General features: G+C 38.0%; 1 protein-coding gene across 2 annotated transcripts in view; it reads left to right on the plus strand.

Annotated features, from left to right (window-relative positions):
• Positions 1-18,144, plus strand: part of tmem131 (transmembrane protein 131) — a 196,587-nt gene that overhangs the window by 94,237 nt on the left and 84,206 nt on the right. For both annotated transcript variants that reach the window (XM_072577008.1, XM_072577007.1), the window contains exon 5: positions 14,215-14,338. In XM_072577008.1, the coding sequence (XP_072433109.1) occupies positions 14,215-14,338 (124 nt within the window). The remainder of the gene's footprint in view (positions 1-14,214; positions 14,339-18,144) is intronic.

The raw sequence follows: 18,144 nt of genomic DNA on the forward strand, positions 1-18,144 counted from the left end.
GCTCCAGATGGTGGTGATCATGTCTCGTGAGTATTTAATTTTTTTTTAATAAACCTTCATGCTGATTTCGATTTTCTTTAGCCTTGTTGGTTTATCAATTGCAACCATTTGCTTGCCAAGTTTGATACATCTAGCCTTTTATAGTGTTACAGATAATCTTATTTCCTGAAAATATTAGGATCCAGGGTTCATGCTCGGTACACTCTTTTTTTTTCACACAAATCCCTTGACTTTTGACATTATTGTTATTCGTAAGTTGAGAATCCTGCAGTAGAAATGGAGGCATTTCCATTAAGAAGGCAGTTGGTGTGTTAGAGGCAGTGAGTTCTGGAGTCGCAATATTATGCTGCAACTATACAAAATGCTAGTGCGGCCACACTTGAAATATTGAATAGTTCTGGTCACCGTATTTTGGGAAGGATGTGGAAGCATTGCAAAAGGTGCAGAGGAGATTTATCAGGATGTTGTCTGGTCTGGAGGGAACGCCTTATGAGGAAAGTCTGAGACACTTGGGTCTCTTTCTCATTGGAAAGAAGGTGGCTAAGAGGGGATTTAATAGAGACCTACAAGATGATCAGAGGATTAAATAGAGTAGACGGTGAAAGTTTTTTTCCTAGGATGATGACATCAGCTTGTACGAGGGGGCATAACTACAAATTGAGGGGTGATAGATTTAAGACCGATGTCAGAGGCAGGTTCTTAGGGCATTCCACATTCTTACCACTCTCTGCCAATGTAGTCAACTCAGCCACATTCGGGAGATTTAAACAATCCTTGGATAAGCACATGGATGATAGGATCGTGTAGGGGGACGAGCTGAGAATAGTTCACAGGTCGGCACAACATCGAGGGCCGAAGGGCCTGTTCTGCGCTGTATTGTTCTACCTTCTAAGAAGGCAGCTCAGCACCACCTTCTCAAAGGCAACTAGGGGTGGGCAATGAATGCTGGCCTGCCAGCAGCACCTACATCCCACAAGTGAATAAAACAAAGGATGCAATCTTTCGTATTTGTGATATCTTTATCTCTTCTATATAAAGAAAAACCCTTGCATCATAAGTACAGAAGGCAATTTTGCTATGTGACTACCATGTAGTAAGAGTTGATGAGATTGAGCAAAGGAACCCCTGTAAACAAAAGGGTTGCCCTCGAATCATAAATGTGGCAGAGAAAAGTCCTGAGCCTTCCCAAAAACAAAGACTTAATTATTTTGATCCCTGGTACCAATGTTGTCACAGCTCATATTTTGTTTTAGTGAGGTCTTTCAAAAGACATGCAGCTTTTAGTGCAGAAAACATCTGTTTCCAAATTATGGAGATTTTCTTGCTCCTTGTATTTTGCTAAGAACAAATCGATTTTGTAAGGAATGTGGAGATGAGTACAGATGAGAAACATGTAAAACTCAATTTAAAATTGTATTTCTATTTTCATTGCTCACGTCAGTTCATTCCTTTTTAAAATAATTCTCAGTAAGTTTTTAACCTACTTTTTATTTTAACCAAGTTCTGTGTAGGAAAAACATAAATGCATATTTCATTTTAATTGTGCCCTTGAAGGTTAAGTGGCTACTTAGAATGTCATGCCAATTAAACAGTGCAGCCGAAAAGGCATGTCTGAATGTTGCTAATTGTCATGAAATTAGGCAATAAGAATTGAGGCTGGCTCTAATAACAGTGAGTTTCAGAATCATTTGTTTGCAATGTTCAAGCCAGGACTTGGAATAAGTGAGTAACAAATTGATGACTTAAAAACCACAAGCAAATTTTGGGTTGCTTATCCAAACTGAGATAATCTATGACTTTTTCATTTTACAGTAATGTCTTTTCATTTTGGTAGCATGATGGATACTATATGATCAACTATTTTGGTGGCTGTTTATTAATTAATGAAGAGAAATGCAATAGATTTGAAAGTCAAATAAAACTAATGTTTGACATGAGCCTGTATTGACAACTAATTGTGTAGTAAGTAATTTTGCAGGCCGCAAGTTTAAAATAAGAGCTGATTTTGGAGTGTGGGCACATTATTGGATAAAAGCATACAAATCAAAGACAAAGTACAATTGAGATATAAGTTTTAGACCTGTGCCTGCTAAAATATCTATTATGCTAAATAGGTCACAAAAGAATTCTGAACACTTGAAGCAAATTTGGACAGAAATGCTAGTGCTTTGGGCTCAGTTTGATCCAAAGGCATATTCTAAAATATTAGCAAATAGTTTTTGCAAACTAAGTTTTTGAAAATGGCTGAATATGAATATAAACCTCTTCCTTGAATATTTCATCATTACATCCCTAAGCATTGAAATTTCCTTTCCCCATAGTCAATATTCAGTAGGTTTTGCTATCATTTGGCCCACAAACAGTTCTGGCCCTTATTACATATAGTTTTTCCCGTAAAAGCAAGCAGAGTCTATGTTGGGAGTTTTTAGCAAAGAGTCAAAACCGCACAGCACCCTCTACAGGGGATCTGGAGCTGACTTGGAGAGACCAAACAATGGTGTCTAGCCAATCACATTGAAGAATTCTTACAAAAATGCAGTGTCTAAACCAAGAAATATAAATTAGAATAGTTAGTTCAGCATCTGATTGTGAGAGCAGCTGGAGAGGGAAAGCTATTTGGACCGAGAGAAAAGTCAGTCGATAAGCAAATGAGATGTGGTGAATTTGTTGTTTTTTTCCCCCCTCCAACTTTTAAAGTATGGATGATTATCCTTTTTAATTTACACATGCGGTGTGACCATACAGATCTTGAAAATGTGTTACATGTCGACCTTTGTTTGGTGAAAGTTTGCATTGAGTTCTTGAAGTATCTATCCAAACTCACCACATAGTCTACAATTTTTTTAAAAAGCTGTCTGAGGTTGCACAGAATAGTATGTGCAAATTTGGATTAAGAATTGAAGGAATAAATTATATGATGATTTATTAAAGGTCATAGGGAGACCTGGATGGACTTGATGTATGGGCCAGTGCAATTGAATAGAGCATAGAACAATAGAGCACAGAACAGACCCTTTGGCCCTCTATGTTGTGCCGTCCTATGAACTAATCTAAGCCCATCCCCCTATACTATCCTGTCCTCATCCAAGGACTGTTTAAATGCCCCTAATATGGCTGAGTTAACTACATTGGCAGGCAGAGCATTCAACCCTTACCACTCTTAAGTAAAGAACTTACCTCTGACATCTGTCTTAAATCTATCACCCCTCAATTTGCAGCTATGCCCCTTTGTACAAGCTGACGTCATCATCCTAGTAAAAAGACACATCGTCCACCCTGTCTAATCTTTTGATCATCTTGTATGTGTCTATTAAATCCCCTCCTAGTCGCTTTCTCTCCAATGAGAAGAGACCCAAGTCCTTCTGCCTTTCCTCATAAGACCTTCCCTCCAGACCAGGCAACCTCCTGTTAAATCTCCTCCTCTGCACCTTTTTCCAATGCTGCTACATCCTTCCTGTAATGGGGCTACCAGAACTGTACACAATGTTCCAACAGCAGCCACACTAGCGTTTTGTATAGTTGCAACTTGACATCACAGCTCCAGAACTCAATCCTTTTACCCTCTACCATTAAACCTAACACACCATATGCTGCCTTAACCGCGCTATCAACGTGGGTGGCAACTTTCAAACTCTACGTATATGGACACCAAGATCCCTCTGCACATCCACACTGCCAAGAATCTTTCCATTGACCCAGTATTCTGCCTTCCTGTTATTCTTCCCAAAGTGAATCGCCTCAAATTTATCTGTATTGAACTCCATTTGCCATCCCTCAGTCCAATTCTGCAATTTATCCAAGACCCCTGCAACCTGCAATATTCTTCCACACTGTCCACTACTCCACCGACTTTAGTGTCATCTGCAAACTTACTAACCCATCCATTTATGCTTGCATCTAAGTCTCTTATAAAAATGACAAACCGCACTGGTCCCAAAACCGATCCCCACTAGGAATAGGACTCCTGGCTGAGTATTTTCCATCAACCACCACTCGTTGCTGCCTTACAGAAAGCCAGTTTCTAATCCATACCACTAAGTCATCCACAATCCCGTGCCTCTGCATTTTCTCCAATAATCTAAAATGTGGAATCTTATGAAAGGTTTTACTGAAGTCCGTGTACACCACATCAACTGCCCTACCCTCATCAACAAGCTTGGTCACCTTCTCAAAAAAACTCCGGTTTGAGAGACACGACCTCTTGACGAAACCAAGTTGACTACCTCCAATCAAATTTGTTGCTTGCTAGATGATTATAAATACCATCTCTTATAATCCTCTTCAATGCTTTCTGACAACAGGTGTAAGGCTCACTGGTCTATAAGTACCTGGATCATCTCTGCTGCCCTTCTTGAACAAGGGCACATTTGCAGTCCTCTGGTACTAAACCTGTAGACAACGACGACTCCAAGATAAAGGCCAAAGGCTCTGCCATCTCCTCCCTAGCTTCTCTAATTCCCTAATTTCAAAGTAATTTAGGACTGATAATTAATGAAGGGAATATACTTTTAAAATGCATAGAGTTTAAAATGGAACAGCTTTGTAGGTATGTAACTACTGTAGCCATTAAAAGTGGTAGAACAAATAGATGAGACCAGGAAAAGACCAAGATCTCTTGGGATTTGTGAATAGAGGTATAGAATACAACAAAAAGGTAATGTTGAATTTGTGCAAGATCACAATTGGAGCACTAGTACACCATTTCGGGAACATTGTTTTTGTCCCATTCTTTTAAAAAAAAATGTAGAAACATTAAATAACATTACCATTGGAAGACTTAGCATTGAGTTCTCCAATTTCAAATAACCTTCCCACCTATTCCCTGATTCCCTTTCCAGTCCCACCTTCACAATTCCACCCCTTCAACCAACCTTCTTCCAGCTACCAACCAGATTCCTCCTATCTACCTACTAGGTCATACCTAACACTTACATTCACCTCACCACTGTTTTCCCCCTGCCCACCCATAACCACCCCTCCCTCCCATTTATTGACTTACATTTTATTGAGTTAGGCCCTCTGGCCCCAGATTTTGCTATGAGGGGAAATGTCCTCTCACATTTGCCCTGTCAAACCCCTTAAGAAATCTGTTTCAATGAGATCATGTCTCATTCTTCTAAACTGTAGTGAGTGAAGTTCCAACCTGTTGAGCCTTTGCTCATAAAACAGTGCCTTTGTACTATGGATCATCTGGTAAACCATTATCTGAACTGCTTCCAATGAAACAACATTTCCTTATAAGGGGTACAAAACAGTTCTAAGAAGTGCAGGTTATGTGAATTGGCCATGCTAAATTGCCCAGGTTGTATAGGTTAGGTGCATTAGTCAGGAGACATGTAAGAGGGTAGGGGATGGGAATGGGTCTGGGTGGGATACTGTTTGGAGGGTTGGTGTGGACTTGTTGGGCCAAATGGCCTGTTTTTCACACTAAGGATTCGATGATTCAAAAGAAAACTGCTTAGTTTTCCAATATGGTCTCAGCACCTGTGCAGTTCTGGTAAGACTTCCCTGCTCTAAACGCTAACCCCCTTGATATTAAGGGTTAACATTCCATTAGCCTTTCTGATTACCTGTTGCACCTGTGTGCTCAGAGTTTGGTGCAAAAGGACATCTGAATCCCCTGTGTTACAGGTTTTTGCAGGTTTTTTTTTCCATTTAAATAATATTCTGTTCTTTTTAATTCTCTCTTCCACATTTCCCCACATTATAGTTATTCCCCTGTATGAGTAAAGGTGCGTTTCTGAGAACACCCACGATTGATGAAATTTACAAGCGCAGAGCTGTTTTTAAAAATGCAGCTTAAAAATTGCAGATACATGAGCTTGCCCAGAGATGTTGAATTTTGTTACTAATTACTTTTTGGTGTCAACTGGCAAATTTTGAGTTGTGAATTCATGCATCAAGGATGTACTATACTCTATTTGCCAGTTCTTTGCCCATTTAATCTATCAATATCTCTAAACTGTTCGTATCACCCTCTCAACCTATCATTCCACCTATTTTGTCATCTGCAGATTTAGCTATTGTACATTCACTTCACGTAGTCATAGAGATGTACAGCACAAAAACAGACCCTTCGGTCCAACCTGTCCATGCTGACCAGGATATCCGAACCTAATCTTGTCCCACCTGCCAGCACCTCGCCCATATCCCTCCAAACCCTTCCTATTCATATACCCATCCAAATGCCTTTTAAATGTTGCAATTGTACCAGCCTCCACCATTTCTTCTGGCAGCTCATTCGATAAATGTACCACCCTCAGCGTGAAAAAGTTGCCACTTGGGTCCCTTGTTATAATCTTTCCCCTCTCACCCTAAACCTATGCCCTCTAGTTCTGGACTCTCCCATTCTAGGGAAAATACTTAGGATAAATAGACAATCTATGCCCCTCATGATTTTATAAACCTCTATAACGTCACCCCTCAGCCTCCAACACTTCAGAGAAAACAGCCCTAGCCTATTTGACCTCTCCCTATAGCTCAAATCCTGCAACCCTGGCAGCATCCTTGTAAATCTTTTCTGAACCCTTTCAAGTTTCACAACATCTTTCCAATTGGAAGGAGACCAGAATTGCCTGCAATATTTCAATAGTGGCCTAACCAATGCCCTGTTCAGCCACACATGACCTCCCAACACCTGTACTCATACTCTGACCAATAAAGGAAAGCATACCAAACATCATCTTCGCTATCTAATTTGAGGATGATCAGCCATAATCATAATGAATGGTGGTGCAGGCTCAAAGGGCAGAATGGCCTACTGCTGCCACTATTGTCTATCCTATCTGCCTACGTCTCTCTCTCTTTTTTTTTTCAGGGAGCTGTCAACCTGCACTTCAAGGTCTTTTGTTCAGCAACACTCCCTAGGGCCTTACCATTAAGTGTATAAGTCCAGCTAAGATTTGCTTTCCCAAATGCAACAGTTTGCATTTATCTAAATTAAACTCCATCAGCCTACTCTTCCAAGTCATTAACATGTAGTGTAAACGGTTGTGATCCCAGCATCGATTCCTGTGGAACTCTACTAGACACGGGGGGGGGGGGCGGGTCTTCAAAAAAAACTTTTATCCTACTCACTGATCTGTCCATGAGCCAGTGCTCTCTCCATCCCAATATATTACAAACACAATGTGCTCTATCTTAGACTTAAACTTTGATATACCTTGTCAAATGCCTTATGGAAGTCCATCATCATATATACTAGTTTGCCAATATCCACTCTGAGACTTGCTCAAAGCTCTAATAAATTATTTCCCTTTTTGTGAAACCATGCTGACTCTCCATGATTAGATTAGGTTATGATTTTCCAAATGTCCTGTATGACTGACTTAATTGATTCTGGTCCATTTTACAGCAATAGATGTTGGGATGCTTTTGCCTCCCTTTTTGAATAGGACAGATTAGCAGCTTTCCAATTCTCTTGAAGCCAATATCTTTTTTGCAAAATTACTATCCATGCATACATTTCTCTTGTGGCTGCCTCTTTCAGGATGCAAGCCATCAGGCCAGGGGACTTAGCAGCCTTCGGGCCCTTTAGTTTGTGACCGTAATTAATCTTCTCCCCCCCCCCCCCCCCCCCCCCCCCCCCCCCCCCCCCCCGTGTTATTTTAGTATTAATGGAATCTTTGGAGTAAAGACTGATACAAAATATCTGTTCAACTCCTTTTCTATTTTCTTCCCATAACTCTCACCCCGGACTTCTTTTCTAAGGGCCAATGTTCACTTCAACTCTTCTCAATGAGAAACTCTCATTGTCTGTTTTTGTGTTCCTCATTAGTTTGTCCTTTATTTTCTCCTTTTGCTAGATTCTGAATTTATCCCCATCTTTGGCCTGCTTTATATGTTTTAACTTTCAACTTAATGCTATCCTTCTTTTGGTTATCCCTCTCTTAGAATCTTCCCCCTTTTAATGGGATGTACTGTTGCTAAGAGTCATGAGTTACCTCCTTAAATGTCTGCCACAGCATTTTTACCACCTTGCTGTTCATCTAGCCACCCAGTTCACTTCAGCTATTGCTTTCCTCTGTGTAATTCCCATCATTTAAGTAAAATTATTTCCATTTCATCAGCACTTGATCGTAATGTAAGAGTTAATAGGATACTTTTAGTGGTGGGTTTATGCACAAGTTGAATATAATGTGTGGTTTTCCCAAAAATTGGAAAAAGTGAGGACTGCACTTGCTGGAGATCAGAATCAAAAAGTGTGGTGCTAGAAAAGTATACCCTGTCAGGCAGCATCCGAGGAGCAGGAGAATCGACGTTTCAGGCATAAGCTCTTGATGAAAGCCTGACCTGTGCCTTTCTAGCACCACACTCTCGACTTTTCCCACAAACTGCAGCTTTGCTTTAGACACTAATATTAAGGATTGTAACAGCATTGGAATCAGACAAGATTGCAGGTGCAGCTATAATGGGTCAAATTGCCAGGTTCTATCATGTAACATGTCAAGATAATTCAGAAGCATTCTTCTAGCATTATCTCTTCTTTTTATTATACTTTGCATTTAACAGTTAATAACATTTTACAATTGCATTGTTTACATGATGTCCAATTTCATGGGTTTAAAAAATGATGGGACTCCATTCTGTAAACTGAAGCACCTTTTCCCTGTGCTTTCAGAAACCCTTCTTCCATGGGTCACCCATGTCAGGGCAGATGTATAGACTTGGAAAATGGGCATTTCTAATGTGCTTTAATCAGTTATTTTCTGTTTTGTTATCACAAAAAAAGCTTTTAGTCCAGGAACTCTCAAGATTTATATGGTTAGTTATGCTCCAGGACTTTGAATTCCAGGTCTGATCCCCAAGCTTGGACACTAATGAGAATTAACTTAGTCTTACTGCAGTATGTATACTATTTTCCTTCTGTGGTTTATGTATTTTTAAGTACTGTAGATGGTTATCCATCTATTGACTAATGCCAACAAGAACCAAGGTGAATGAACATACCTGACCAGCTCAGGTATGACATAACTGGTGGGAAGAACTAAGTTTCTCTGCTATTTTTTTTTTGCTTTTTTTTTTAAACAAACAAATTGATTAAAGCTGTAAAGAAGCCATACCTTAGTATACCTAAAAGCAGTGATAACAGTGAAAATTTTTAGTCTTGGAAAGTGAAGTACAAGAAAATGAATGTAGTGCACTACAAAGTTGCAAGGATGAAGCCTTCTATAGTTGTGATACCCTGGTATAATTTAAGATTTTAGTTTGAGTTTGAATGTCAGGAAGAACCTTGACCAGTTTTTGACATGTATGTTTAGCTATTCTCGGTTCCAGTCCAGAATTGAATTTGGATGAGTAAAATATAAAACTTACTACCAATTTCTAAAATTGGCATTCTAATTGACTGTCTCCTAGAGCTCTCAGTAGCACTTGCCTCTGAATATGCTAGTTCATGGGTTTGAGCTCCACTCCAGGATTTGAGCACGTAACTTGGCTGACATTTTGTTGTTAAGTGTGTCTCACTTGTCAAGTGGATATAAATATAACTGAATGTGATGCAATGCTATCATGGCAGTAAACAAAATTAACACCAGGCTTAATTAATTTCATGGTTTTGAATGACTATATTTTATTTCACAAAGCTTCACACATATTGATGTGTAATAATGGTTGTGTGTGAAAATGTCCTCTGCTAGTTTGCTCACAATCACCAGTATTTCCTCCAGTATTTGAAAATTTTTAAAACTGCTTAGCAAATTTTACTGCAAGCATTTTAAAAATAGTCCAAAGGTTGTACATTCAGGTAACAGATGTGACACCTTTTTTAAACTGTTGCATTATAGACTTTGTTTATTTATTCTTAAACTTGGTCTTTGGTATTAATTTATCTTTGTAGCCTTGGTCAAAAATTGATGTGATACCATTCTGGGTAAGCATCTTCTAATCTTCACTTATTCATTGATCAAAATATCATTATAAATTGATTCGTTTATATGGGATAACTTAGAAAAATAGGCAAAATTCTGCTTTGAGCAGATGAAATTATTAATTAGGCATTGTAAACATTTCAGGAAAAAATTCAGAAGCATTGAATATTTTCTTTATTTGCTATTGTGCTGCAACTGTAATCCAGTTGACCCTCTGTAATGCACATTTTGCAGAGAGCAGTGAAAAAGCAAATGAAAAAAGTAACTAATTTGAGCTTAGTAATTGCTGCACTTCTTATATTGAAGGCTGTGCCAAATAAGTCTGCAATACACCACCTGCCTTGTGGGATAACTCCCTGCTGGGCCAAGAATTTAAACCATCTGAAAGCTGTAGGGCAAGCTGGACTAATACTGTCCGGTTTAGCAAAGTAGGAAAATTGTATGATGAAGAGAAGCAAGAAGTGTGTTATTGCAGGAAAATTTTTACTTGTTCCAGTATCAATTTTGTCCTTACTTGATATTAGTAACTACCTTTTAATTTGTGGAAGTGTGATAACTATTCAATCCTAAATTTCTTTACTTACTTTAATCTGCATGCCCTTCAAATCAGGTTAATATATTATTTAGCATTTCAGTCTTAAAAACTGTTGCTTTATTTCCCCTTTTCGCTTTCACTTTAAAAATTTCTTAATTTGAGTGTGCCTTCTTACAGGGTGAGGATCAGGAGAGCTGTTTGGAATTTCTTGTAATATAGTGTTTGGAGCCAGCTGCTCAGATTTGGTGGAGCAGACTGTTCTCTAATATCTGCAAATTCTTTTTTAAATAGAAGGGTAAAAGTACTCCATGTGTGCCAGGTATATTCCCTCACTTACTCAACCATGACTGAAATTAGGATAGATCTAACGAATTGCATTTTACAATCTGGCTTAATTAGGCTTCTACACAAGTGTAGTGTGCCATTGGAATTTTAACTCCAGTTAATGTAGTAACTGAGTTCTTGTAAGTTTTGGAACTTTTTTTCCATTCAGAAACTATAGGCCTTTATCAGTTTTAAAATGGTCTAAGTCATTGGCTATGAATTTATTGTTGGCTGAATTTTAGTTTTGTTTTAAAGTTAAATCCAATGATCGTGTGCTGCAAGTTGACTAGGTTTTAAAGTCATGTATTTCATTTTGAAGGGACTTGAATGCACACAAAAAATATTTGTTATCTTTAATTACTGGAAAAGTGACACTGATGGATTGCTGTCGCAGAGAGTGACATAGACGCAACTGCCTGAATGACTGTTTCCTATGTTATAACTGGCTTGTGATTCTACAACAAAACAGAAGAGACAGAAAACGGCAATGGAGAGAAGGGCAAAACTTCTTCCAAGTGGACATTTCTGGAAGAGTAGCAGCAATGAATTAAATAATATAAAAACAAAGCGCTCTAGTTACTAGAAATGTGAAATGAAAGCAGCCACTTGGCGATTCCAGTATTTTGTTTTTATGATTTTCAGTATCAGTAGTATTTTACATTTTTGTTAATATTTTAACATTTTTATGAAACAATTGTCCCTCCTGCACCATATTAACCAATGGTTAGTTGGAAAATATTATCCTGCATAAGGATATGGTCTATGACCAAGCTCTAATTTCACTTACAGTTGCCCAGTGACCCACTTGTGCAAGAAATTTAGGATCAACATGGTTAGCTCATTGCAGCTCTCTATTGAAGCATGCCTTGGAACTAAACAGCAATCCCTTGCATTTTGGTCCTTTTTTATTCTGATTTCAAAGATTAGGGATTTGGGCGTGTAAAATAATATACTCAAACTAGGTTTGTGCACTTAGAGGTTCACTTTGATATTATGCAAAACATTTAGTGATGTAAATTAGTACAAAGAAAAGATTAAGTATAATACTAAAATCTAGTTTGTTTTTTAAAAAAAAAATCACCTATTTTTGGTTTAGTTTAATAGCTCAAAAGGTCTGTTTCAATGCAAATAGTACTCAAATCCCAGCGAAGACTGTTCGGAATATCTAGCAATGTTAAAACCTAATAAGAAAATACTACATATAGTAGGAATTTGATATTAAAAAGGGAAGTTACTGAAGATACTCCACATCTGGAAGTATTCGTGGAGAAAGAGCCAACGGTGGTTATTTTAGGTTGGAGACCTTTTCTCTTCTGAACCTTAAATGTTAATTCTGTTTCTTCGCGCAGATGCTGCAAAAATATCTGGCTTCAACCATTTTCTGCCTTTATTTCTTTTGAAACTAGATTGCAGTATTTATTGAATGTGGCTGCCTTCAATATTTTATGGCTTACCCATAGATAAGGTTCAATCTGTATCTGTGACTAATACCCCTTGATCACTGTACATTCATTATTCACATCCAGTGATTCAGTCCACTTTTTTTTGATTTAATTGTTTCTAAATCACCATGGGACCTGATTGCTTTAAAAGGTGCTATTTAGATCCAAACTGTTAACCCTTTGTTTATTGTTCAAAGATATAATGGGGATGACAAAATTAAAGTCCTAAACTGATTGGGCTTAAACAACACCACCTTCAGCTGAATTTTCATTATGCATGTTTTGAGGACTTTATTTAGTCCTCAATTGGAAAACTGAAGCAGTGCATATCTGAATTATGTTCCAGCACCTTGCAATTGTATGCTTGCCTTTGGTTAACACACGAAAACTGAACATTCCTTAAAAAAGCTTCCATGCACAATCTAATTAAGCAAAGTAATTGATTATCCAAGTAAGTTTGTTTTTTCTTTTGAATTGGTCTGGTTACAAGCATTCTAGATAACGCTTGATCAGACTCTGCTTGACCCAAACTGCTGGTGGTCATGTGCCATCTAGCTGCAATCTGGAAATGTCCAAAAATCTGGTGTGGTTTTGTTTGAGACATGTACCTAAGCAGTATTCATAGTACTAGCGTAGTCAATTTGCATGCAAAGCAAAATGACTGGGATAAGGTTGGGGAGGGTTAAATTTGGGAGGTGATTAGCTGAGGAGAAAGATTTCATCTTGAGTCGATGTGGATTGCAGTTTTTGAGGGGGAGGAATTTTGATTTATTTACAATATTGTTTGAAAAATTTGGGAAGGTGTACATTTAGTTTTTGGCTAAAGATTATTTAAACTTGGAGTTCTTTATTGTAAGGAGATCAAATGAAAATAAACACCTCTTCGAACCTACCATATGAAGTGTTGACTGGTATTTCTGAAATGAAGTGTTTCATTTTAATAAGTCATTGCTTAATTCCATTTTACCTAATACTGAAAATGATTGTGCTAAGATTTGAAGACTTCTGTCACATTTGCATCAAATCAGTAAAAGTTTTGATACTTGTCATTTAATCTTACTACTTGACTTGTTTATTTTGCAAATCATTGACTTCAGGGATGCTTATACCATGTAAGAATAGTTTTCCTTTTGTAAGTGTTATCTGTATCCTTCAGTTCTAGATAAGCCTTTCTTGATGAAGTTCAAGAATTCTGTATAATGGAATGTGGAGGCTAAAAAATGCAGCATTTTTAGAAGAGTGTACACTCTTGGTTTCCCACCTAATTATCTATCTTTCCATATCCCAATTATTGATGTCCTTAGGCAAATATTTGGAAAATAAATGAGCTTGCACAAATTGAGGGATGAGCAAAAATGACCCAAATTGTGTGTTACTCTTTCAATTGTTTGAAACAAACATTCGGTCTTCTCTGTCCAGAGTTTCACCAGATGACCTTGAGTGAGATAGGGAACATTGTGAACAATCCATGGCATGCATACAGAATGCTTTTCAAAAGTTTGTGTTTTTAATAGGTTTGTTTTAAATCAGAATTATTTCAAATGTATGGTGTCCTTGAAATTTGCTAGATATCGTCTAATGTATGAACAGATTAACAGTATCATGTGAACTGATTAGTGTTAAACTTTGACATATCTTTGGTCCTTCGAAGCAGAAATAAATCCCCAAGTAAAGCTTCTGTTCTGTTTGTGATTTTTGAAGCAAGCACACAGATCTGTTGTGTTAATTTTGTGAAACTGGTTAAGGATTTATTCTTCACCAGTGAGCACTTGTAATGTGATGGGCTATTTCCATATTGAATTCTAGGAACAAGTGTAGTGTAATATTCTATGGCACAGCTGTGATACTTGTACAGGAGTTTAAAATAACTCCCAAACATCACAACTGTCAGTGATTTTTTAAAAAAAGCCTCTCTGTAAAGTGCCTTGGATGTTTTACTGTATTAATGGTACTATATGGGAGCTGATCTGTGTAATGTGAACATTGGTAACAACTACTTGTGACGTTGGTGGCTTAATAGTTATACATTTGTTTACTTTCACAGACCAGTGGGAATGCCAAAAATGGAAAAAGTATACTTGCACAACCCCAGCACAGAAGATACAATCATTTTAGTATCAATATCAGCAACAACATCACACTTTCATGCGTCATTTTTTCAAAATAGGGTAAGGATTTTGTTTTTTGGATGAATTTATTGATTATAGCTGCATGATGCTCCCATTTGTATTGGAAAAGATCTGAGATTTCTATTCTTCACAGCATGTGACATTATGTGGAGCCATAACTGGGAAAATGCACAAGTTTATGAAAATCCTTTGCATCACTTAGACTGCAAGTGAAAACCCTAATGCCTTGCCAGGAAGAGCATGGGGTGTGTGGTTTGGCTGCATAAATTTTAATTATCTTTTGCAGTTGTACTTGGAACTTAATTACATGAAGTGGTTTCAGCATTTTGTAACAAAATAGATACCAGTTTTGTAATTTAACAAAAACAATAAATTTCCACATTTTCCACATTTTCTAGGTTTTCAGTGTTCCATTATGGAAGGATCATTACATCATAGATTTTGGTACCAGGGATTGGAAACATAATTATGTGAAAACTCTTAGGAGACTGGGACAATTTGAACAGAAGTGTATAGGTGATTTTTTTTTTTAAAAAGTTGAGTTCTGCAAGTGGTGGTTGAAGAAAATATTTTGCACGAAGTGATCGAGGCTGATATCATTGCAATTGTATAGGAAAACTTGTATAAATGTGAAGAGATGTCAAAGCCATGAAGACTGGGCTTGAGTTGATTTGGCGAAGACTAATCTGTTTGAGTAAAATGACCTCCTGAGCTCTGAGTGCCTGGTGGTGGTGTTATTAATTTGAAATGCTGTTAAAACTGTTTTTTCTACAAGATCCTTTTTAGAACATCTTAAGTTCTTTAGATTCTAGAATGATTCCTGTGAATTGGAAGATAGTTATTATCTCCCTACTATTTAAGAAGGGAATGAAGAATGAGAAAATGGGGAACTATAGACCTGTTTGTCTTCAGTAGTAGGAGAAATGCGGAAATATGTTGTAAAGAATGTGATCAGTGGACAGTTGAATGACTATCTGATTGGGCAAAGTAAGTATGGATTGGTGAATGGGAAATCACTTTTTTTTTGGAAGGTGCTACTAACAAAATTGGCAAAAGAGAACCAAAGGACCTAGTATATTTGGATTTTCAGAAGGCATACGTTGGCTGAGTGGGTTACTGCAGGATTGGAACTTGGGCCTTTGCTGTTAACAACAAATATTATTGCAATATTGCCAATTTTGCAGATATAATAGAGCGAAGTAGGAAGTGCTTTGTGTGGAACGTGTAAAGTGGGTTCAGGAGGATTTGGACAGACAGTGAATGAAGTGTAGTGTAGGAAAATGTGGAGTTATTCACTGATAGAACAAATGTGTAGAGTATTCAATGGGAAGAGGTTGAAAAATGCAGATGTGCAAAAGGATCTTTGACAAGGTGTCCTTGTCAAAAAGTCACTGAAGGGTAACTTGATGCAGCAAGCTATTGGAAATGCTTTGAAATGTAGCCTTTATTGCAAAGGACTTGAGTACAGGAGTAAAGAAGTTTTGCTTTACTTGTTCGAGAAGAAAATGAGGACTGGAGATGAGAGCAAGAAGGGTTTATGCCTGAAACGTTGATTCTCCTGTTCCTTGGATGCTGCCTGATCTGTGCTATTTTCAGCTAAGAATTTGGTTTGATTGAACTGGGGTTACTGTAAAGTTTTAGTTGCCTTGTCTCAGGAAAGGTATTGATGCCATAGAGAGTGCATTGAAGGTTCACCAGTCTTGTTCCTGGGATGGCAGGACTATCCTGTGAGGATTAGGTGATCTGGGCATGTATTCTCCAGAGTTTTGGCGAATGAGAGATAAACTTGCTGAAACTTGAGGATGGGTGGGCAGTTGAGGTAAAATAGTCCCACTGCTGGGAATGTAGAAGCAAGGGACACAATTTTACAATAAGGGGTGTTGTGTTGTTTAGGTCTCGACAAGGAAAAATAATTTTGCCCAGAGGGTTCTGAACCGTTGGAATAATGTATACACCAATCTGTGGACTTTCGCTGTTGAGTATATTTAAGGTAGAGCTTAAATTTCTGATTAATGGTGTACATGATAAAGGGATGGCACAGCTAAAAGCCTTTTTTTGAAGTGATTGATTAGCTGTGGTTGTATTAACTGATGGAGCAGGCTTGATGGGCTGAATGGCCAACTCCGTGTCTGTATATTCCTTAAAATTCTGAAATTTTATTATTGAAAACATTTGAATTATGGACAGCTAATTCATCTTTCGTATAATCCAAAAGTTCATCTTTCTACATAATTAATGTGTAATATTTTGAAAGAACGATGAGTGTATACTTTATTGTGCAAGTAATGAAGGATATCTGCTATTATCACTACTAATTGTTGAATTTATCGTTCATTTTAGATGTCACTATAAATTTGTTAATTGGGATAGTTCAGTTATCTATGAGAATTGAATATAGCATGTACAACAATGTTTGCAAACAAGTGAAGAATACTGATCTAGTTTATTTGTGAATCATTTTGTGCCCTTCCTTATATTCATCCTACCAGGATATACTAAATGCATTTAGTGCCATTGTAGCAATATCAGCTAAGTTATACTAAATAGAAATGAGAGACATAGTCAAATGCCCAAGACTGGAAACACTGATTTAATAGAAATGAGATCAGGGCAGCATAGTGGCTGACAGCGCCAGGGACCAGAGTTCGATTCCAGTCTCGGCGACTGACTGTGTGGTGTTTACACATTGTGTCTGCGTGGGTTTCCTCCCACAATCCAAAGATGTGCAGGTTAGGTGAGCTGGCCATGGTAAATTGCCCAAAGTGTTCATGGATGTGTAGGTTAGGCTCATTAATCAGGGGTAAATGTAGAGTAATGGAGAATGGGTTTGGGTGGGGTACTCTTTGGAGGGTTGGTGTGGGCTTGTTGGACCAAAGAGCCTGTTTCCACACTGTAGGAATTCTCTTCTAGATCAAGCTGTTTTTGAGAACCTTTTTTTATTTGTATAAATATTGCAAGAGCTCAAACAGAGGTATTTGCATCATTGGCCACACATGAGATGCTGGAAGACCGGAGGGTGGCGGCTATTGTCATTATTTCAGAGGCTGCAAGGAAATGCTAGAGAATTATAGACTGGTGATTTTTGATAGGTCAGTTGTTGGAGGGCATTCTGAGAGACATGACCTCCACATCCTAGGAATGAATCTGATTGGTGGCAGGGATCTACGTCCATTTGGAAAGGCAAGAACTATTAAAGGAGAGTAAGCATAGCTTTGTGCATGGGAAGCCATGTCTCAAACTTATTTTTTTTTTGTTTGAGATGACCAAGAAGATAGATGAAGACATGGACTTGACTACATGGACTCTAGCAAAGCCTTTGATAAGTTTCCGCATGGTTAACTGGTTAGTAAGATAGCATGTAACATCGAGAGAGGGCATCTAATTGGATGTAAAATTGGCTTAACAGTAGAAAACAGGGTGATGGTAAAGGTTTGTTCAGACTAGAGTCCTATGTGGTGCTGCAAGGTTTGGTACTGGTCCACTATTCTTATGTAAGCTATATGAATGAGCATATTGGAGGCATGGTTAGTAAGTTTGCAGACAACACCAAAATTGTTGTTATAGTGGACAATGAAGAAAAATTCAATAGGACCTTCATTAACAGGGCTCGTGTGTTGAGGAATGGCAGAGTTTAATTTAGATGAATCCAAGCTGTTGTATTTTAGTAAGATAACAACACTCCCCAAGGTACTACCATTAACTGTGTAAGCCCTGCCTGCTTTGTCAAGCAGAGAGATCTGGGGATGCAAATACATTTGTTTCTTGAAAGTGGAGTTGCAAGTAGATAGGGTGGTGAAAGTGGCATTTGGCATGCTTGCCTTTATCAGCCAGAGCACGGAGTACAG

Source organism: Chiloscyllium punctatum, chromosome 9 (genome assembly GCF_047496795.1).
Source record: "Chiloscyllium punctatum isolate Juve2018m chromosome 9, sChiPun1.3, whole genome shotgun sequence".
In the NCBI taxonomy this organism is placed as follows: Eukaryota; Metazoa; Chordata; class Chondrichthyes; order Orectolobiformes; family Hemiscylliidae; genus Chiloscyllium; species Chiloscyllium punctatum.